This window comes from Lissotriton vulgaris, chromosome 3_1 (assembly GCF_964263255.1).
Source record: "Lissotriton vulgaris chromosome 3_1, aLisVul1.2, whole genome shotgun sequence".
Lineage (NCBI taxonomy): Eukaryota > Metazoa > Chordata > Amphibia > Caudata > Salamandridae > Lissotriton > Lissotriton vulgaris.
This window is the reverse complement of record NC_141689.1, coordinates 2,068,010,435-2,068,034,385: the sequence shown is the minus strand read 5'-3', so window position 1 is coordinate 2,068,034,385 and position 23,951 is coordinate 2,068,010,435. Positions and strand designations below refer to the sequence as shown.

Genomic DNA, 23,951 nt, shown 5'->3' with positions numbered 1-23,951 from the left:
TTCCTCAGTCTTTTCAGTACCCCAAAGCACACTCCGACCACCCGGTTGATCTGGGGCCCGAAAGTAAGACTCGCATCAAACCATACCCCTAGGTTTTTTGCCTCCTGGCAGGGGTTGGGAGTTGGTCCTAAACAGGATGGCCACCAGGCCGACGACCAAGCAGACTGCGCTCTCCCTACCACCAACACCTCTGTCTTGCTGCCATTAAGTTTCAAACAGTTGATGGCCATCCAATCGGCAAGTTCATTCATGCACGACCGGAAGCCATCTGCAGCAAGACAGGGCGCATGCGACAGGGAGATGACCAGTTGCGTATCATCGGCATAAGTTACCATTTGGAGGCCATGGCTCTCCACAATGGAGGCTACAGGCGCTACATACAAATTAAAAAGGGTCGGGCTCAGGGACGAGCCCTGAGGCACGCCTTGGCCCAAAAGTACCCCCTTAGAATAGCAGTCGCCTTGCCTCACTTGAAAGCTTCTCCCCGTTAGGAAGGTCTGGATCCACCTCAGCGCAGTTTTAGCGATGCCACCTCTGTTCAGACACTGTAGCAAGGTGGTATGTGCTACAGTGTCGAACGCCGCGCTGAGGTCTAACAGGATCAGGGCCATAGTTTGCCCTTCATCTACGCCCTGTCTCAGATGCTCTGTTGCCATAAGAAGGGCGGACTCAGTAGAGTGGCGCGGTCTAAAGCCAAACTGCATAGCGTGGAGCAATCCCGCCTCCTCCACATGTTTCATGATTTGGGTGTTTACCACCTTCTCCGCCACTTTGGACAGAAAAGGCAGGAGTGAGATGTGCCTCAGATTTTCTAACACCTCAAAGCCAATGTGGGATTTCTTCCGGAGAGGGAGCACCACTGCCTGTTTCCACCCCTTAGGTAACATGCCCGACTTGAAGGAGGTATCCAGGACATGCCTTATGTAGGGCTCCAGTACTTTCAGGCTGTCCCCCAATCGTTTAGGGGACACCGGGTCCAAAGGGGAGCCCGATTTTACAGAGAGGCATACCCTGACTAGCTCTTCAGGAGGGGGGGTATTGAAGTTTGTGAGGAACCCCGCAGTCTCCGTGCCCTCCGATGTTACCTCAAACTCAACCCCTGTAGGGGGAGGGTTAGGAAAGGTCGAGTACATTTTCTCAACTTTAGTGGAGAAGTATTAGGCGATGCGATCGCATGTTTCCGTCGAACAACTCTCCGGGTCTGCAGATGAGTCTATAGTAGTCAAAGACTTATAGATGCCGAAGAGTTCTTTGGCCGAATTTTTTGCCCCTAAAATTTGTCCTGCATAAAAGGCTGCCTTCGACTTTTTAATCAGCCTGTGATGAAGCCGCCTTTTTTCTAAAAACAGTTCCCTGGCCTGAGTGTCATATGTCACCCTCCAAGCTCTTTCGGCTCGCTTACATTCCGCCTTTGTTCGCCGCAGCTCTCCACTGAACCATGGGGCTGATCTTTCCTTGCGGCCACATGCGGATGTTCGGCAGAGTGGAGCGGTCTGGTCAAACGCTTCTGTAATGCGCCTATTCCGGTTAGAAACCGCCGTTTCTATATCCTCACCTCCAGGCTGGCCGTCCCTCATCAGAGCTTGATTAAAATCCTCCAAGGAGAATTTTGCCCACTTCCTCCTTAAATAGTTCAGGGGTGCCTGACTAAGTTTAGTGATTCAGAAGAGGGTGGTGATGAACAGAGTGTCTGAATTGAGCAGACCACTCTTACCCAGTCCAAAGATCAGGGCTTGATCCATCACCGTTATTTATCTCACTGCCCCATCCCAGCTCAGAACCTGGCTATATGCAAATCAGTCTGTCCCTGGCCCAGTGCATCATGGGAACAGGGCAGACTAAACTACCAAGCCAATTCTTCACCAGAAAGGAGACAAGCTAAGTTTAGTGGCTTTAGGGCTGTTTATAGAGAATACCACCAAAAAGTGGTCTGTCCAGGGGATCGGTTCAATTGTGGAAACCTCGACCCCTCCCCAGTTTGCAAAAACCGGGTCCAAAAGATGCCCTTGCCGGTGCGTGGGGCTTGAGAGCTTAAGTTCAAGCTGAAGGGCTTGAATATCCCGGCAAAATTCCTCCACTCCTTTATCCTCTGGGCAATTCAAATGCAGATTCAGATCGCCCAGTAGGAGGAATGTGTCCCTACGCAGCGTTGCCTCTGTTAAACTTTCTAACAGACTCTCCCTGAACTTGGTACAAGGCCCTGGGGGTCTATAAACAAGAAAACCTTTGATCGTCATACCCCGTTGACTTGTATAGTGAATGCTCCCGCCTCACTCTCAGCGACCAACGTGAACTCCAAAAAACATCCAAGAGTTTTCCTAAAAATAATCGCAATCCCCCCTCCCTTCCCCACTGGCCTGTCCTGCCTAACCATGGAGTAACTTTCAGGCATAGCCTCGATGATATCAGAGTCAGAGAACTGGTCCAACCATGTTTCCGTGAGGAACAATAGGTCAAACTTTCTCTCCGTAAGGAGCTCGAATATGTCGAGTCTATGTTTGCGCAGTGACCTCATGTTAAGGAGACCACAGGTAAGCGCGGCTTGCTCCCCAGCATCTTGCAACAAGGTGGTAAAACGGAAACCACAGTGAGCACATTCCGCATCCTCACTAGACATGCCGTGACTGCATGATTGTATGGTATCCGGACATAGTCTGAGGAGCTCCTCCCTGTCCCAGTAGATCTTACCATCCGGAACAGGGGTTCTCGCCCTAGCCCGCAGTCGGCCGCGGACGGGCGCAGACGGGCTCGACTTTGGCGACACACTTCGGCGCACCTTCGTCGCGCCCGCTGCGCTCGTCCGCTGACGAGAATACATCCGCCTTATATGCCCCAGAGCGAGTGCCTCAGGAGCACTAGACCGCTAACCGGTCCCCCCCCGCTCACCGGAAGTAGCAGTCTCGACCTTCCTCGCCCTCCGCGCAACGGTGCTAGTCACCGCGTCAGACCAGGGCGGGAAGGAGGGAAGAGATTAGCCCCGGCATCCGCTCCAGCAGGTAAGCCAGCAATTAACGTGGCCCAGGAAATTTTAAAAGTAAATGTCAGACGAAGAATAAAAGCGCTTTAAACGCTATTAAAATGCCTCAGCGCCGAGCACAGTGGCTGTAGACACTGCCACTGCCTACTCACCACCACGCGAGCCGGCTCTCCAGTGCCTTATATGCCCCAGAGCGAGTGCCTCAGCAGGAGCACTAGACCGCTAACCGGTCCCCCCCGCTCACCGGAAGTAGCAGCCTCGACCTTCCTCGCCCTCCACGCAACGGTGCTAGTCACCGCGTCGGACCAGGGCGGGAATTAGGGAAGAGATCAGCCCCGGTGTCCGCTCCAGCAGGTAAGCCAGCAATTAACGTGGCCCAGGAAATTTTATAAGTAAATGTCAAACGAAGAATAAAAGCGCTTCAAACGCTATTAAAATGCCTCAGCGCCGAGCACAGTGGCTGTAGCCGAGCACAGTGGCTGTAGACACTGCCACTGCCTACATCGTAAATGTATTTGAGCTTATATAGCGCACAGCTACCCACAAAGGGTTTCCCGGCGCTTGCTTAGGGAACCCGTCCTGGTATTCCCCTGTGAGATAACCCCGGCAGGGTATCCACAAGGTGAAAGCCAAGCATCCCGCCGCGAGGGGCCGTTGTGGAGATTAAGCAAGCTATTGCCCAGAGTCACAGAGTGTGAACCCGTGAGTCGAGAAGGCACCGGAGCGAGAATTATCGAGTCCGTGGAATTTTTGAGCCCAAGACCCGCCGAGGCGGGGAATTGAACCCTGGTCCAGGGCCGATCTCAGCTTCCGGGTCTGCCGCCTCTAACCCCTGAGCCACACTTCTCCACATCACCACTTATTGCATTCTATAATCCTAACTAACTCAGGGAACATGGTAGAAATTTGAGTTTAGTGTGCCTGAACTCAAAGTGATAACATACAACTTTTAGTGAAGTTGGTTTTAACATTCTGTGTTTGAAAATACCACTTTTAGAAAGTAGGTATTTTCTTGTCTAACTATCCAGGCCTGCCTCTGCTAGGTTGTGTATTCCTTGTCTGGAGTTTGAGTGACAGGCTGGGGGATTCCAGGAGACAGGGTGAGTCCACCCAGTGGTGAATAGAGAGATCTGCATCTAGATGGGAGGGTGGAGTTGCACCTGGGACCTGAATAGGACTGTGCCTGCCCCCCACAGTGCTGGTTCCATCCTCTGTGGTGCGTCTGATGTCTCTGCCCTGCACTGTGAAAAAAGAGAAGGAATCATGTCAACAAAGTGCTCCAGGGCTGTGCTTTCCCTCCACAATGCTGTCTCCACCTCCTGTGGGGTGTCTGATGTTTCTGAAGACATAAAAGAAGAGACCCCTCTAACGATACTTTAAGGTCAGGGAAAAGAAGGGAAAGGAAAAGTACAAAACTAGAAAAATTCCCTCACAACCTATCTATTTTTTATTTACCAACATTGTTTGTATATTTCATATTGCATATTATTCAAACACAACAACATCAGGACTAATTCATGTCATTTCTTCAGTATATTTTCATTTCATCATTTCTTTTTCCTTTTTTCAATTATTTTCTTATAAAATATTTGTATCCATTGTATTTATGCTACATACATTATTTTATAGAAAAACTCATATTACAAAAAGTGCAATTACAATTTCATAACACATATCCCCTTGGCTATAAAAACACATCTGTACTAACCAAAACTCCACTCACTCAATATCATTCATTCCAATTCATAACCTTCCACACACATTAAATACATGCAGTATCTGAACAAATCTTGATTAGTGGGGCAGAAACTTGTCTGCCGAACTATGAACCATAAGTTGTAAAATTTGGTTCCACGCAAGGTGGACGCGGGTTTCGGTGGGTTATCCACCACCTTCCTCAGGACTTATGCAGATACAAACACTCCAGGTAAACCAGAGGCCAGGGGATTTTTGACCTACAATGCATATAGCAGCTATCTTCCTTCAAAATTCAATTATTGGCGCAGTCCGGGTTTGCTCAAGTATTATTATTCCTTCTAGTGTTTTCTAATGCCATAGAATGATAGTTCCAGTGAGATACATCCCTTCCCACTGAACATGATGGTTAAAAGAGTGAGACTCGCAAAGTTTCCTTTTTTAAAAAATATCACCAGGTATATTCTTTTTATTTCATAATGGATTCCATTTTCTATTGAGAATAGTTGCTCCTTAGATTCACTGCTACCACCTGTAACAAAGTCAGTCTCCTCATACAGCGTAACAGCAACCCGGTGCTTGCAAATGATATCATAGATACAATGGATAAAAATGTTTTATAAGAAAAGAATTGAAAAAAGGAAAAAGAAATGATGATGAAATAAAAATATACTGAAGAAATTACATGAATTAGTCCTGATGTTGTTGTGTTTGAATAATATGCAATATGAAATATACAAACAATGTTGGTAAATAAAAAATAGATAGGTCGTGAGGGAATTTTTCTAGTTCTGTTTCTGATGTTTCTGCCCTGCACTGTGAAAGGAAAGAAGGAGTCATGTCAACAGAGTGCTCCAGAACTGGTTTGGACTGGGCACGTCAACTCCCAATGACAAACCTTTGAGTACTCAACCTTTACAATCAACTTTCAAACCACTAACTCTCAATTACCAACATCAGCCAATTTACCTCGCTTTCACTTTTGCTTGAATTTTTCATCGGGTTGATATACATACATTTTAAGTTCTTTGTTTCCCCTTTGAGCCAACATCCAACTTTTTTAACACTTGGGGTTGAATTTACCCATTTCAAGATGGCCGACACTTGCGGATACGCTTGAGTCCTTTGTCACTGTTGGCAACACTGACGGCAATAACATCTAAACGCGTCCGCGGTGAGCACACTGACATGTGAATGAATATCGCAGCACAATCACGGATACGCGAGATACGCAATTCTAATCTTTTTGAGGTAAGAGCAAACACTCATTTGTTTCACAAATAGATTGCATGTTGATTAGGCACTTGAAAAGGTTTTAACACTCTTGTAACGCGGCATGCACTTTAGCTGCACCTTCTTACCTGTAAATTGTAATGGGCACCGCCAGTAATCCTTGGAACGTGACAAGCTTTCCTGTAACACTCCTTTTTTTTCAAAACAAAATATGGGCTTTCATCTACTTGAGAGACCATAAATCAAGAGTCTTTAGGAGGAAGTTTACCGATTCCTTTGAGCACTATGTATTACACCCGTTTTGACTTTGAATGCACCACCCAGCCGCTTAATTTTTGATTCACCATCCAACCTGTATCACACAATCACACAAACGTGTTTTCTTCATCTTAACATGTGCTTGAGGCAGAGTACCCACTCCTGAGCGTTTTATAATTCATTTCCAGATTGTATACCAGTCCCCTGACGAAGGGCATGAGTTCCGAAATGCATAGGGACGTATCTTTCGTAATTGTATAAATCGTCAAATGAAAAAGCGACATCATAGTATGAATCATTCTTGGATGAAATCAATCTTTTGAAGGAATAATAAAGAATACATTGCTTGAAGAATTCAAGTATTTACAACTTTTGTGTCGTACATTGAAACGGAGCACCAGCTAATGTAAGCAGAGACATGATCTCTTAAGGTGTGCCACCAAGGGCACAGTGTCGTTTGTTCAACACTGCATCTTCGTTTTGTTCAAATCATCCATTCCCCCTAAGGTCAGGAGGGGTCTACCCAGTGGCACCCAGAAGAACCATTTACAGTACAAACAGATTGAACTATATTCTACTTACTGTTATTTACACAGGGAGTGCCGCACACTGCACATCATTCTCATTGAAGTCTCAGGGAAAACAGACTTCACCCATCAGCTCCCCAGAGTTCTTTGGAAGTGCCTGTGGCTGTTTTGAGCCTTCTGAGGGATTGCGTGTCGCAAGGAGCTGGAAGTGCGACTCAATGAGGAAGAAGCGTATCGCCGTCGCTGCCGTAGTGTCTCTGAACAAGGGTGTCGCTGCTGTAGCTGTCGTATTGCACCTGATCGAGACAAGCGTCTCGCAATGAAGAGGAAGCGTGTTGCCGTCGCTGCTGCTGCTGTCGCATCTCTGAACAAGGGTGTCACCGCTGTAGCTATCGTATTGCACCGCATCGAGAGAAGTGTCTCACAATGAAGAGGAAGCATGTCGCCGTCACTGCTGCTGCCGTCGCATCTCTGAACAAGGGTGTTGCCGCTGTAGCTGTCGTCTTGCACCGCATCGACAGAAGTGTCTCACAATGAGGAAGAAGCGTGTGACCGTCGCAGTTGATGCCATTGCATCTTGAATATCGGTGCTGTAGCTGTCGTATTGCACCACATCAAGGAAAGCGCCTTGCATCCCCGGAGAAGCGCGCCACCGTCGGAGCTGCTGCCGTCACATCTTGGATGTCGCCGCTGCAGTTGTCGCATCATGCGGAAGCCTCTCTCAAACGCAGGAGAAGAGTGTCGCAGCCGGGGCTGTTTCCGTCGCATCACTGAACAAGTGTGTCACCGCTGCAGTTGATGCATCGAACCAAGACTTCTCGCATCATCGGAGAAGCATGCCGCATCTGGAAGATCTTCACGTCTTTATTTCTGTGCACCTGAACTTTGCTGCATTTCCATTGCTGCAACATTGCCTGTTGTGAAAGCGCAACGCATCGTAAGGTACGTTGATGCAAAGTGTTGCATCGTAAGAACTGAACTGAACTAAGCTAAAACTACCCTTTTAGGTATAATATTGTGTATTTTTGTTGTTTATGGTCTTGTGTTAAAACTATATAAAGAATACTTATTTTTAATATACAACTGTGTGGTGTCCATCTGTAGTGTTGTCACTGGGTTACTGTATGTGATCAAAAATGGTTTACACACTGCCTCTGAGATAAGCCTGCCTGCTCGTGCCAAGCTACCAAGGGGGTGAGCAGGGGTTATTTTAGGAGTGTACCCCCTTACCCTGACTAGAGACAAGGGTCCCTATTTGTCACAAGTACCTACCTGTGCCAACGAGAGACCCCCAAGTCTAACAGTCTGGCACCCCGTTTAAGTGTTCACCTATACATTGCATAGTGTGTGTATGGTGTTGATGTGGCATGTAGACTGTACACAATAACAACAAACACATATAAACACATACACATGAGACATGTTTAGAAATGTATAGAAAATGTATCTCTTACCTGTCACTGCACCCCTAAAGGCTCACTCCATAGCCTCACTGCCTCGCTGACACTGCCAGCCTTACTGGAAAATCCACATCTAGTCAGCGGCATCTCTCTATCAAGTCGGCATCTGAGTACATTCAGCTAGCACAGAAGACTGCTGTGGCGGTCGTCTGTCTAACATGTACAGATCCAAATACGGCTGGCAGTCTGCCGTCATCTTGATGGGGTAGCCAGAACTGGTGATTTGGCGGGACTGCAGTAGTCCTACCAACATCTAAATCAGGCCCCACGTCTATTTCCTGTACCCACACTTTTCTCCTCAGTACAAGAAACAATGTGGAAAACATCAGCTAACCTAATTTTCACCAATGGGACCCCGTAAAATATTATTTATTTGACTCTTAAACTTTGATGTGCCGAATCCACCTGCTAGCGGAATTCCATAGCATCTCGCAGAGTTTTCATGCAACTCACGGACTTCCGTGAAGTGAAACTCTGTGAGTTCCACCCACTCCTAGATTTGTCTCCAGGGCCAAGTTGAGAGAAGAATCAGCAGGGGAGTCTCTGGGAAGTTCCACTGGATGGTCTGTAGACTTGTCCTGTAAGTGGGAAACCCGAAAGTTGGACCTCCTGAATCCCCTGACATGCAGGAGCCCTGCAGGTGACTAGGAAGTAGTGGGGCCTAAAGAAGTAGACAGGCATAGTACTCTGTTCAAGGTGCTGCTAAGGAGTCCCTGTGTTGAGAGGAGTACCAGGATCTCAGACAGAAGGGAGGTGCTGGACAAGGAGCTATGTGTCAGGAGGAGCACCCCCTAAACAATCCATTATTGGACGGATAGTCCTAGAGTCCTAGAATATTAGAGGTCAGGATGGCTAAAATAAACACATCTGGTGGATAGAGATAACCACAGATAAGTAACAGAAGCAAAAGGCTAGAACCCCTATGGAGACTCCGCATGTTGATTTAATTTGTCCTCGTGGGCTCTCTGTGCCATGGAAACTGATGCCAATGAAACGAAGAAAAGAAAATCAACAAGTGTTGTTGTGCTCAATGAGGCAATTTTGTACCCACAAGCCCTCTATGGCACTGGGGACCAACATATCTGAGATTCCAGTTTGTTGGAGGTAGCTGAATGGATGGACCTAATTTGCCTTAAGCTGAACACCCAGAAAACAGAGGTCCTTGCCCTAGGTACGCAGCCTTCGATTTGGTCCTCTGCTTGGTGGCCCGACTCGCTTGGTCCATTACCTGTTCCTAAGCCACAAGTTAAGAACCTCTGCATCTGCTTCGATGTGAGGCTCTCGTGTGACAACCAGATCACGATTCTAGTGGGAAAGTGTTTTGGGATCTTAAACACTTTATGAACATCTTCGGACTTCTACCGGAAACCTCTAAAAATTGTAATTGTGTGTGTCTTGTAAAGCGCACTTCTACCCGCACCGCAGGCCTCGTAGCGCTATAGACCGCTGGGGAACCCGTCCTGGCTTTCCCTGTGAGATAGTCCCTCCTGGGAGTCTCCAAGGTGAAACCAGGCATCCCCGGCGTTTGTGAGGGGCCGTTGTGGAGATGATATACATAGAAAAATTGTGCCTTGAGGTATTATTTTGTCTTATTAAATCTTTTTAACATGTCATATCTATGTACCATGACTCCAAGAAACATCAGAAAACGTGGTATTTCAATTCAGAAGTTTTATATCATATCTGAAACCAATGTATTCATTTAGGTACTTCACAAGTAAGGCAACACAAAGACACTACTACATTCAGTGAATTTCCCGTAGTGTGTTACACCGTTGGTATAATATGTACAAACAATATATACATATAGAATGCTACTGAAAGTACAGTCAGCTCAGTCCATCACTTTCTTTTTTTATCAATCCTGTTGTTGGTGATTCTTAACCCAAAACGGTGCCTGGGCGTCGACGTTTCGGTCTCTACTGTATAAATCACACCAAGACCATCATCAGGACTACTGTTGCACAAAACATCTACAAAGAAATATATACAATATATACAATCAGTCTCATTATATCCACATTCCAATGTCCAATATGCTTAATCGTCTGCTAACATTAAACCATCACCTCACCCGGTGTGACAAACCACTACCTGGCTTAATACTCACTGAAAACGTATATCCTCTCAAGAATATTCTCTCTGAAGTACTTAAGTTCCACTGTGGTTAACCACTCTTGTAAATTAATCCAACTTTCGCCCTAAAACCGGTGCAATAAGGACATGAAACAACCAATCAATAAGGCCATATGCCACATCCATTCCACTTATATGGCATCCACCTCGACTCCCAGCTTACCTTGATTAAATCTAAGAGCGTGCGTGTAAACGCGAGTCCTAAATTCGACTCCGTGTGCAAGAGATATTACCTAAAAGACACAAGCAAGGAGGGCTACCATCATACTTCTGTCTCCTTTACTCTGAGCATCTTCAGTTAGCCGAAAGGCAGCTAGAAGATAGCGTTTGTACTCACTCGTATGCACCGCCATGGACGGGACCCATCCTCGTCACTTTCACTCCGCGTCTGCTCCTAAACTCGCAAACCAGGAAGACATTCTTTCCGTGAAGTGCACGCATGCGCATACGCTCAAAAAATGCTCGAAACTGCAGTGGCCATCTTGGAAGGGGCAAATATGACCTACTGTATCCTACGTTTTTACATGTATGTAGTATTCCATCACCACACCAAAACTAAAACAGCAATTATTAAAAACATATAGGGAGTTCTCTCAGCTATATTTCATAAACATACTGATCACAAGCTAATAGGCAAGTATTCCTCACCTAAAAGGACCACTGTTGCACACTCTTGTACAAAACACTGAAATGTGTTATATCACGTACTTGAGCTATACAACTGAAGCTCAGATAGTTGCAAGATTGTGCCATTCCACAAACTGATTCAGTCCATACTCCACTGTTCTACTCATCCATATCCATTTGTTCTCTTTTAATGTCAACAGACGATCCACATTGGTCCTTCTTTTTGAACCTTTTACCACTTCCAGTACAAACCACTTCATGTCTTTGGGACCATGTGACTTCTCAATGTAATGTTCTACTAATGGTGCCGTTAACACCTTACACCTAATTCTCGATTGGTGTTGTGATATTCTCTTCCTGATCTCCTGTGTGGTCTTACCAATATACATCAGGCTACACGGGCATTCTATACAGTAAATGACATTCCTTGTCATACAATTTGAATGATGTTGCAGCATTACTTGTTTGCCATTTAGAGTACAGGATTTTATCCTGGCCGTGGTATCACAGACAGCACATTGTCCACATGGGTAATGTCCCACAATGGGGGCCAAACCCCATTGGTTCTGGATAGTGTTCACACACGGTTCCCTGTATGTTTTAACCAAGTGATCCCGTAAATTCCTGCCTCTCTTAAAAGCAAAGCGGGGAAAACTCAATTGTGGTTCCACTTTCTGTATTAGATGCCAGTTCTTGGATATAATTCTTTTGATCTGGCTAGACTCTGTCCCAAAGGTAGTAACACAGGCTATTATGTTTTCAGCATTCTCTTTGGTTCTATTTTCAGTCAATAATGCTCCACGGTCATAATACCAAGCCCGCTTAAGGGCCCGTTTCACCATTCTGTGTGGATATTCTCTGGCACTTAATTTCAATTGGAGGATTTTAGACTCCCTGAAATAATCCTCTTTGCGTGTACAATTTCGTTTAATTCTTAAAAATTGGCCAAAGGGGAGATTATCCCTTAAATTCCTGGGGTGATGACTAGAGTATTTTAAAAGCGTGTTGCGAGATGTGGGCTTTGTGTACAGATTAACCACTAGACTACCGTTGTCATTGATTAATTGTAAATCAAGAAAATTTATCCGCTCATTGCTATACTCAATAGTAAATTGTAAGTTGCTATTTTGTTCATTGAGCCAAGCATGGAATGATAATAGGTGATCCTCAGAGCCTTCCCAAATCAAACACACATCGTCAATATACCTCAGATACCGTTTGATATAGGTTGCAAAGGGATTATTATTGTGGATAATTTTATCCTCAAAATCTGCCACATATAGGTTCGCTATGTCCGGGGCAAAAATAGCCCCCATCGCCACTCCTTTCCGTTGGCCAAAGAAGTCTTCCTTAAATAAGAAATAATTACGCTCTAGGGCTATTTTGGCACATTTAATGACAAATTCCACCGGTACCTGTGTGGGACGTGTCTGGGTTTCTAACACTTTCTCAAGAACTTTTAAAGCCTCATTCTGGGGGATATTAGAGTATAGACTCTCAATATCCATGGTAACTAGGATATTCTTGTCCGGATCAAATGGCATACCTTCCAGGGCATTAATCACGCTGATACTATCTTTAGTGTAAGATTTGGTCAGTGGCACAAAGGGCTTTATAAAATGTTCTACATACTCCGCCAAAGGTTGCAAAATTGACCCACACCCTGCCACAATGGGTCTTCCTGGAGGGTGTGTAGAGTTCTTATGTATTTTGGGGAGTATGTAGAATGCCGGAATAGTAAACTCATTCTTGTTTAGGTATTCAAATTCTTTCTGGCTTAGCCACATTCCTTCCAGGCCCTCTTTGCTAGTAGCAAGTATTTCCTTCCTTATCATTTCTGTAGGGTCTCCTCTCAGTCTGGTGTAATGTAGGTCATTATTTAGTTGGCGTAAAGCCTCCCTCTCATAATCAGCCTTATCTTGTACTATTATACTGCCCCCTTTGTCAGCGGGTTTAATATAGATATCCTCACGTTTAGACAATGCCTGTAGCGTCTCATGTTGTTCCCTACTGAAGTTATACTTTACAAACCTTCTCTTATTGTTAAAGAGTTGGTCCAGCTCAACCAGAACTGTGTTTTCAAACGTTAGTAACTCTTTAGGCATAAGGTTGTTCGAGGGGTAAAACGTTGAAGGACACCGTAGACCCGTCACATTCATGGAATCATTAATAGTCAGAGATTTGCTGAAAAAATGTTTCAAGCGTAGTGTACGGAAAAACCTGTGTATTTCCATCTGTGTTGTAAAGTGGTCATTCCTATTGGTGGGCACATATGACAAACCATGGCTCAAAAGATCTAATTCTTGTCTCGTAAGTTCATGACTAGAGAGATTAAAGATAGGTACCACCTCCAGCATAGGATTCTCAACCTCATCTGCTATTGTATCCATCTCTCTCACCACTCGTAATAATTGTTCCGGGTTTGCCGGAACCCCGGGGTGTATTGATTCCTGTACTGACCCCTGCGTCCTCCCTGTGCTCGTCCTCGTGGTGGTGTCTGGCCCCTCCCTAAAAAACGGCCTCGACCTTGTCCTCTATTGTAACCTTGGTTGGAGCCCCCTGCTCGGTTAGTGCTGTCGTCTGAATTTGACGAGGCTGTATCAGAAAATGTTATTTGTTTAGGAGCCCAATGAGTCTGACCTTGTTGAAAGAACTCTTTCTTGAGGTAGGGATAGGTACGTTCTTTTGAATAGTACTTTAGATCTTTTTGTAATTTCTCTGTTTTTCTTAGAATGTTATTTTTTAAGAAATCAGCTATCTGTAACTCTAATTTCTTTAGGAACTCCTCAGCGTCAGTAACGGTTTGATCTTCCCTGACTTGTTTTTCCAAATCTGTTATTTCTTGTTTAAGTTTATCAATGTGCTTTTGCGCAGTTTCAATTCCCAGCACCATCCAACTGCGCGAGCATTTGTTGGATACAAAACTAAAACCCAATTTGAAGTCCTCGTCTTCCGTAAATATTGCCGGAATATTCCGTACCTGTAACCCCACCGGAATGATATTATTATTCAAGCAGTCTGTAAGAAATTTTGCGTGTAACTCTGTTCTAATTAGTTTCTTCCGCAGCCTTTCTAGATTGTTGCGAATTGTAGTCTGTTGTATGCTATGTGTGCTTGTGGTATTCTGAGGTCCCAGTAGGGATGGTCCGCTCGCTATTTTAGCAATGTATTCATCGCTATAAGTGAGAGTCTCCTGTTCTGACATTTACAATTTTAAATATTCAAGTGTCATATACAAAACACAGTGAAATACAATATTAATTGTTGCAGTAATATAAAAATATTTACAAAATTTTTTACAAACATTTTTTTACATACACATAATTAAAGAAACAAATGCAAGCAGAAAAACGAAAATATTTGGTACAAGCACTTTCAAAGAAGGGCCCTTGCAGAACTTGCCTTTCACTGTGAGATGGTCCCTACTGGGTATCTCCAAAGTGAAATCAGGCATCCCCGGCGTATGTGGGGGCCGTTGTGGAGATGAGGCAAGCTAATGCCCAGAGTTGCCGAGTGTGATCTCTGATTGGAGTAGGCACCGATGCGAGAATTATCGAGTCCGCTGATCCTGGTCCAAGACCCTGCCGCATCGGGAATCGCACCCTGGTCCCGGGCCATTCTCTGCTCTCGGGTCTGCCGCCTCTAACCAGTGAGCCACACCACTCCACATAGAAAGACAGTAGTCCAGACTCTGGTCACATCCAGACTGTCCTACTGTAATGCCCGGTATCTGGGAGTCTCACAGTCTTGAGTGGTGAGACTCTAGCGTGTACAGAACCCAGCAGCGTGTCTTTTGTTAAATCATCTGAGGTGGTCGTGCATGGACCTGCACGTACTAAATTTCACTGGCTACCTTTGAAGCAAAGCCTTTTTTTCAAAGCCATGTGTTATTGCTATAGAATCTTTAACAATAAAGGTCCCCATTATCTACATTTTTTTGTTAAGCCCTACACTCCTAGAAGACATTAAAGATCAGCAGGGGCTTTCCTGGCTTATATTCTTGCCGTAAAAAGAGCACGCATCGGAGGATGTTCCTTCAGCTGCCTAAAACCCAAGATGTGGATTTCCCTTCCCTCCTCTCTCAGGCAGGAAAAAACTGAACATCATTTCCTAGAAACTTCAAAACCTGGTTATTTAAAGCGATCTGAATAGGGCTGTCTTTCAGCACGCTGTTTGGACCTGTATTTGGGAGCGAAACCATAGCCCTGGGATACTTCGTCAGAAATTACAAGAGGCTCTACAAATCGCTTAGTTATTATTATCACTAAGACAATCAAGTTCAAGCCACAGCAGCTCCCAGGGAGGGCCAAAGCCTCTCTTGATATTGCTATCAGTTCCCTATTCCTAGGGCACAAGTCCTAAAAAAAGAAGTGGGGGGACGCTCCAAGTTAGGTGGTGTCACCGTAAGTGCCGTCACGACAGGAAGTGACGTCACAAAATGTGCCCGTCTCCGTCTGAAATGCGTGAATACATACAAGATACAAGTAGAGGTATAATACTGCAATAAGTGGCAGTCACTCAAAACACAAGAACACACTAAACACAGAACACGTTCCTCGGATTACAAGGTTATTACAGACTCGGGCCGTAGTCACTACTGGCATCTGTCAGGGTCCCTGGAAGGACATGCTCGGTGTGTTGACAGCACAGCTCCTTGAAGCCTTCGCGCCTCAGCTATGCTCTGAGAATGGCTGGCAAGGGGAGGGCGCGAGGTGAAAGGGGAGATTAATCTGAGCCTCTGTTGCATTTGAAAGGCTATCATTCGTGCAAGGGTGCAGACTCGAGTTCCGGCTCCATCTTTTGAACAGGTGGGACGGCGTCCACCCGGTAAAAACCCAATAAAATAAGTGGGGGGATGCCGTCCACCCGCGTGGTACCCCGACTCGAGCCCTGCCTATTCCAGAGTCTGGGGGAAGTGGGAAACAATCAGCAGAGTAATCACTGTGAGTGGGTTTGGGAGAAATGAGTGAAGTAGGCTCCTGTGCCAGCTTTACAAAAGCAGGCTGGGTGTGTGGAACAGCCATCACTGCCATTGCTCTGTGGCTCCCTAGCAGCCCCAAACAAACGTTTTATGACTGACTTCTTGCGGCCAGATACCCTCATTGAAAAAAGAGCACTGCCCGAAAAAAAAAAAGAAAAAAAAGATAAGGAACATGGCCTGTAGTGCATCAAATGCAGTGCCATGGGCTGACCAGCTGAGCTAAGACTCCCCCCCCCACCAATTGGCCAAAGGATTGGCTGGAAAAATGTGTATATTTCTCTTGCCGTGCCTCCGGCGGGGGAACTAAATGAGCCATGTTGGATATTGCTAAGTTTTAGGAAAGTCACCGTAAGTCTCCGGGGGGCGTAATTTGTGGACCTGGGAGAGTATCTGTGTATTCCAAGCTCTTATGAAGCTGGGACTTTCAGTCCAAAGGCTCTCGAGTGATGGAGATCCTGTTGTCTCCTGAGGCTGCTTGGCAGTAAATTTAAAAGTACGAGACAGACTCAAGATGTACAGTAGTGAATACTTAATGCGTTATTAAGAATTACGTTGTTAGCATTGGTTTAATATATGTTACCTTGGATACCGTTAAAAGGTGATGCCATTTTGACGCTGAATTTATTATTGATGCACTGGGTTTTTCATTATATGTTTCTTCTTTCATTGATTTCTGATAACACGCTGACAGAGTTATTTGGTCTGAACTGTACTCCATTATATTGTGTTCAGTGCATGTGGGGGAGGATATTATTTTTTGGTGTTAGGGGCTTGTGGGAGTCCAACATTTCAAAGGTGTCACCCCAGTTTTTTCGACCTGCTAACTTGTATATATTTTTAACTTAATGTGTAATCATGAAGAACTTTTCAATTTTAAAGGAATAATCCCTGACTGGACAATGAGTTATTATGTGTTGCTTGTTGCTTGCTTGAGGACTTTATCTCTCACCTACATTACATCCCCTGAGTAGGCCTTGGACTACTCTGCCTTACTACCCGAGAGAGTCAAATGCTATTGAGGGGTATTTGTTTCCCACAAAAGGATGTTATGGTGCTTGCTACTCATGAAGGACCGCGTGCTTCCCAATTAATAACCCACTTCCTTACAATACCAAATTTAGAAAAATACATACATTTTCTTGCGTGCACCTTCCCCTCATTTAAAAAAAAGAAATTGCTAAATATTTCCCATTTTCTCAGCTCACTCGATCGAAATCAACAATTCCTGGTTATTATAAGAGTTCCCAACATGAGGAGGACAAAATACAAAAAATTGCCTTGAATACCTTTGTGGGGAAAAAACATTCTGAAGGCTTAAGCACGAAATGCCCCAAACATCAAAGAAAGGGCTCAGCATCTTCTGCGTGGGGAGGGGTGGTTTGTTTTCATTAGCACCTAAGGAATTAACTGTTGTTTTTTAGGAGAGTTTCTGATATTCGTATGGATAAGCATTAATTGCTTTTGAACCATATATCTTACCTTTAAAAAGTATATGGATATATGTGGGTGAAAACATCAGGAACTTCCATGCCTCAGTGATGGATGTTTGTATTTTTTCTTCCTCATGAAATAAGTCGACTGCTAGAGGTACAGGTAGGAAAAGTAACAGCCCGGATGCCACCTCTTTCCTAAACATTCTCAAACATCTGTACTGCCTTAGAGGAATACAATTTCCCTCAACATCTGTAGAGGTGATCCCACCAGATGCTTGATTCAGTCTGAGTAGATGATTGCTAAACTATAATGGAGTACTACTTGTGAAAACATATTATGTAATTACGCGTACTCATTTTTTTGCAGCTCAATATGAACTCTGCGCCAACATTCATGCATTTTCCAGCAAAAGGAAAGCCTAAAAGAGCGGATACATTTGACCTCCAAAGAATTGGCTTTGCAGCAGAGCAGCTTGCGAAGTGGATTGCAGACCGAACAGATGTCCATGTAAGTCAAAGTCTGTGCTTCATGCGAGTCGTGGTTAAAGTTTCCTTTCATTATATTTAAGAAAAAATTAGGATAACTATCTTAAAGAGATCCAACTGGCAGGAAGACAGACCAAAGATATTTCTCTGTGTGATGGCTATATGTTTCAACAACAAAGGGGCAACCGGGAATTTCGGAAACAAACCATAGGCTCCTAAATGTCTTCAGCGCCGCATGAGTTCATTCTCATTTGAGATGTCATGAACTCAGATAAGGTTAGGGGACGCTAGAGAACCCGACCGCAAGATGGCCGTACTCTGTGGGGTCTCTGCCGGCTGGAGAGGATGATTCGGCATCTCTCCTCACATCCGTGTGGATCGGATGATTCCTGTGCAATACTTTTGTTCTCCCTCGCCAACTGCACCTGGTACTAGTTATCTTTACCGGCACGGGAAGTTAAATGTACCATAGCTCTACTACAAGAAGGTACTGGGACTGCTGCCGCTCCTGCTGAGGGTCAAAGACTAGAGCAGATCTGATGGCACGTCGACCAGGGGCGGCCATAGGCATGTGCAAGCTGTGCGCCTGCACAGGGCCACCAAATCCCAGGGTCCACCACGCCAATATATATCCTTAATATAATAATCCTCTAAAGAAGAATACATATTTGTGTGGCGGTCCCTGGCAGGGATTTGGTGGCCTCTGGTTCTGTTCCACTTCCAAACACCCTGCCCCCCCCCCCTCTTCACTGGCCTCCACGCTCTGCCCCGCCCGGACCCCCTCTTCCGGGGCCCCCTACCTACGCTCCCTGCCCAGGGCCACCATGAGTCTAGAGCCGCCCCTGCGCCGACGCTGTTGGCCTCCTCAGGGATTCTGCTATTCGGGCCCTCCATGCCCCCACTAGACGCAGAAACCTGGATGCTTGGAGGAGCAGCGACTGGCCTCGTCAGTTGACTGTGACCGAGGGAGCTGGCTAACGGATGAGGGCCATGAGTCTTGCTGCACCGGGGAATGCCTGTGCATGTGCCCTGCCCTTCTGAGCTGACGCAGAGGCTGGCAGCTGCTGTTTTAGCCCAATTGACAGCCATCAGATGAGAGACCGCTGCATCAGGGAGGTTGGAGAGTCGGAGGTCTTGCAGAGGCACGAGTTGCTTGTGGTGCCTGGGCGCTGCGCTCAGCCCAGGAGACTTTACTGTGTCTCGGGCGGGGGAATACCAGGCCCCAGGGCACATACTGGGTACACGTGGCACTGTTCTTGGCCACAATCCATTAATGCTACAGCCCATAGGGGTGAATTGGGCATTACAATCTACACCGCGCCATGCACAAACAAGAATGGAAACTGCTACAGATGCTTTAAGCCTTCAGGTGTCCAGGCTGCGCCCCACCCCGAGGGCCTGTAATGTGTTCCTCATTATATGATATGTATATGGTTGTACCTCTTCTATTTTCTTGCCTAGGGACTACTGAATCCGGCATTCAACAGTTGGACACTCTGCAGAACAGCTGTGCTCCAGTGATATTGCCGTTATCTCAAGAAGAATAAACCTACTTAATTTACGTTTCCTGCTTCGTCTACCACATTTATTTAATGTTATGAAGAAAGGTTCATCACAGGGCCTCATCCACTGCCTGTTGTGCCTCCCCCGCTCATTCTGAGTGCCTACTCTCCTGCTGGATTGAGAAATATCGGACTGTGAGGGATCCCCTTATCATCGGTCAGTCATGTTATTATTAACCCTGGGCGAAGCACTACGCTCGCGGAGTTTGCGAAGTTTGCGCAACTTCGCACTACGCTAACTGCACGTAGCACAGTGCGAACACGCGTCGTGCAGCTCTCATTTTTTGCTTGTTCGCGGTCCTGAACGTCATGTTCGTGACCGCGAGCAAGCAAAATGACATCCCGGCGAGATTCTCAACGCGGGGAGGTAAGGTTTCTCATTGTGAGTGGTTGCGCATGCTCGCGACTGCTCTCAATGAGAAACTACCAGTTCGCGTTGAGAAAGCTGCAGCTCGAGTAATAATCTACTCGAGCAGCAGAAAACTACAGCTCGCACTGTGCAAGATGCCGTTTTCAATGATTGCACAGTGCCGGATGCTTGTCCGCACTGTACAATCATTGAAAACACATCTTGCACAGTGCGAACATGCTACTGCGTAGCTCGCGTAGTACTACGTGAAGTTCGCGTAGTGCGAAGTGCACTTCGCGTAGCTTCGCGTACCTTCGCGTAGCGCTACTTCGCGAACTACGCCCACCCTTAGTTATTATCATGGACTCCCGGCAGGACTCCTCGTGCCCCCTTGCCTGGGGTATAATGGGCTCAATATCAGCGAGGAGCCTAGCGACCACTGCAACTGCAAGTTAGTGCCACTTACATCTTGGTGCGTAGACACCCCTGCTTGAACAGCCAGAGCCAAATTATTCCTCGATGTCTCAGGCCTGCTCATTCCCCCTTTGTTGTTTCAGGGAGACGCGTGGCCTGACACATACCCTGAACCTGCTCACCCTGTCGCCAGAATGAGCCATTGGAAACTGCCTCCCCGGCCTGTAGGTCGATCTCTGGGGTGACCGCTACCCCACTCCACCATACTCACCTCCGCAACTTCATCAGTCTCCGCAACTTCATCAGTTGATCATCGCACACAGAGCGGGTTGAACTCTGATATACTATTAGCGAACAATTGAAGACGTGGGAAGGGCATTAACAAACAATCAAACTATCATTTCTGGGCTTCCCCGGGTCAACGAATGGGGCCATCCTAAGAGGGCGGCCCCCCTTAGTGCCACATGATGGCACACGAGGCAGCAGCCCAGTGTTTGCGACCCCCTCAGGGTCTGCATGCCCGCGTCACTTCAGGGCAGGAGTCGGTCGGGGGCAAGGTACATATACCTCTCCCGCCCACTGGGCGCCCTCTTTTCCCTCTGCCCTGACGCCGTTTGGGTCTTGCGTAGGCGTCTGGCTGTTTTCATCCCGCTGTTTCACGAGCGGTGGCCTTCTTGTGGCCTTCTTGTCGGGTTAGCGGTGAGTCTGAGCCCCTTCGCAGTGGGGGACAGCCAATGCGATACAGCCTGCTTGTCACAGTGGGCAGAGCGTCAGTTTGGTAGCCCCAGGGTCCTGAGTTCTGGTCTCTTGGGGGCTTTTCTTTGAGGGGGGTTGCTGCAATTTGTGTTGTACGGCCTTCAGAGGCACCGCATTCTCGTGGTTTCGTCTGGTGGAGGGACCAGTGGTGTTCGGTCTGAGTGGCTGGTGGGCTCTACGGATTGCGTGTCTGACGCGGTCACTGTTGTGAATGTACAGCTGTGCAGGTCGCCTCTTTCGCCTGCAGCGGCCTGGGCAGGGCACACTTTTTGTCGGGCAGTTGCGGCTCATGAGTTCCAATTGTGTCCTAAGGGACCAGTCGGGCACGACTCAGGGAAAGAATGAGTCATTTTCACGAGACGCATTAAGGCTGTGTTCAAATGGGTATTATGGTTATTCCCCCAGCTACTCCCTCGCCCCGAAAATTATATCTGCCATACCAGTGTGCTGTGCATCATGTCAACCGGGCAGCCAGTTAGCAGATGGGTGAGCGATTTCTTAGCGGGGCCCAATGGGTCGAGGGCTTGCGGCCGACATGCGGTATGGTATATACCAGGGACCTGCGAGCGGCGAAAGCTTAGAGGCCCGCTGTTGCCCATCAGCGGTGCTCCAAAGCAAAGGGATTGGAATCGGGTCTCATTGGTCCCGGGGAGTGAGCCTGCTTCTCCTTGTTGGTAGCGAGCATGGGGCCAGGGCAGCGTGCCCCTCGTCGGCATTGTTGATGCGGTCAGTCGCCCCGGGGGCAACGGGTGCTTCTAGGAGCTCCTCTGCAAGGGCCTCGCACCGTGAGTTGGGCCTGGGTGTGACCATTTGTTGTGTCGGAGCTTTAGTGCCAGTTTCCGGGGCAGAGGTGGTTACAACCGGATTAGTGTACCATGAAGGCACGCGGGCTGTGATATTTCTCAATGTAGAGCCTGCGCATGTACCGGCCCGAAGGGGGAAACTTGCACAACCGGTCTGTGTTACACACAGGTGGGCTTTAGATGGGGTGTCCGGGGCCTGCTGGGGCACTTACAGTTGGCCTCCGGGTCCCCCCCTTTTGGGACTGCCGGCCATGGCTCTGGCCCCTTCGTGCCCAGCACCATCGGGAGAAACTATGGGGTGTGCCAGCAGGGTCCCGCTGCACTTTTTCGAGTGGTGTCCGCAGTCAACGTTGGGCAGGCAACAATTAGAGCTGCGTGCTTGTTGCCCGGGCTATTGTGACGCTTTATATGATTTGTTAGGCAGGCAGGTTATTCGCTGGTGCCCATAGGCTGAATTGTTCTCATGTGCTAACGGCTATTGTGATGCTATAGATGAGCGGTTAGGGAGGCAAGTAGTTAAATGTGCCCCTATGATGAATTATTGTCTCATTTGCGACATAGCCCAATCATATAGAGTTTAGGAACCAAGGTTCACAAGGTCGTGGGTCCGATCCCTGAGGGGCCTTGGGGTGCGATGATAATTGGTATTGTATCCAGGGGTTTAAGTGGGAAAAAAACTGGGGGTGCTCTAAAAGGGGCGTGGCAAATTTATTAAAGGGGTGTGGCCTATCCGAGTAGGGGTGTGATCAAAATCAAGATAACTAGCACTGTGTGCTTAAGAAAATCATGAAGTCGCATCCAGTCACAGAATCACCCAAAGTAGCATTTTCCCATATATCACAACTGTAAAACACCTTCTTATTACACTACAATGGATTAGTTGGGGCAACTAATGTGTAACTAGAGATGGGGTCAGCAGAACATACTTAGGTCTCATCAGAGAGGTATAACTTGGTTCCTATGACAATTGAGCGTGGTACCCACAACTGGGCGTAGCCGTTGCATTTACGGAGTCAGCCGCAACAACCAACAAGGTGATGGGAATAATTCTAACATGAACTGCTGTCAAGTTTCGGACTCATGAATCCACTGAAAGCCCGTGACATCCCTCAATCTCTGCACTAATGCACAGGATGGAAAGTGCCAACAGGCCCAGAAATCAGGTGAGAAAGAGAATCCCTCTGTCTTTAGAGAACCAGGGAGTGGAAGCAGATAAGCAATGGCGAACTGGAGCCCACCTCATTTGCACAGCTCTGTTTCAAGAGACAGCATCCCCTGTCTTGGTGTTACAAGGGTAGGAAAGCTGACTGGCTCTAGGACTGAGGGCATTTGCTGTACAGATAATACTGGGCAAATAACAAGGAATAGATTCCTTATGAAACACGCCGTACTGGTTTCAGCAGTGAGTGGTACAACAGTGTCCCGGGGGCTTGCCAGGAATCTGACTGAAGTACCCGGCGCACTGCTGCAAACACACTTGTAAGACCCACCAAACAAAGTAGGCAAGAAGCAGCACTGCAAAGGGGCATGGCAGGAGAGGTGCTATTGGTGACCCAAGAAATAGAGAGGGCGACAATGAGCAACTGCGAGGGCTGCCAACCAGATGTGAACTGAATTATAAACTGGAAAGCGAAGGCAGCTTTTGGGCTAAAGTCCAGAAGTCTTGAATATGAATCTCCCCACAGTGGTGTAACAAAGGCCCCCCGCAACCACACGATGTGGGGCTCCCCAAGCTCCTGTGTGGTCAGAGGGGGCCCCCTCCAGGTACTTTGCAGGGGGCCCCCTCAAGTTTTGTTACACCACTAACACGTAAGTAGCAACAGGGCGACCTGTAAAGAGAAGGCAGGCCCGCCGGTAGCGCGTGTGATCATAATCTTCCCCCCTTGCAAACTCCGGTTACCGGTTACCTTAGGATGTGAAGGGGGCTATGCGGTCCGCGTTGATCTCTGGTGAAGCCGCTTTTGCCGATGGGACCTCAGGCTGCCTGAACCTGAGGCCACAGGCCTCAGGTTCAGGCAGCTCTTTTCCTTAATGACGAGCGGGAGGGAACCCCGGTTGCTAGGGGACGCCTCGCGCCTCTCCAGACGCAACGTAACTCCGCCTGACAAATCTCAGAGCGTTGCTGGGGGAAATCCTCATTGCTGTGACCAATCCGAGCGCAGCTTGGAAATGACGATCCCGGGCCGGTGGTGGTGAATACTGGCAGGGTGTTTTCAAGGCTCCTTCTCAGAGCGGCGAACCCGGCCTCGGGCAC

The 23,951-nt window shown here is 47.2% G+C and overlaps 1 protein-coding gene across 2 annotated transcripts in view; it reads left to right on the top strand.

Annotated features, from left to right (window-relative positions):
• Positions 1-23,951, top strand: part of TUSC3 (tumor suppressor candidate 3) — a 1,509,257-nt gene that overhangs the window by 656,337 nt on the left and 828,969 nt on the right. For both annotated transcript variants that reach the window (XM_086963342.1, XM_086963341.1), the window contains exon 4: positions 17,695-17,835. In XM_086963342.1, coding sequence (XP_086819468.1) covers positions 17,695-17,835 — 141 coding nt within the window. The remainder of the gene's footprint in view (positions 1-17,694; positions 17,836-23,951) is intronic.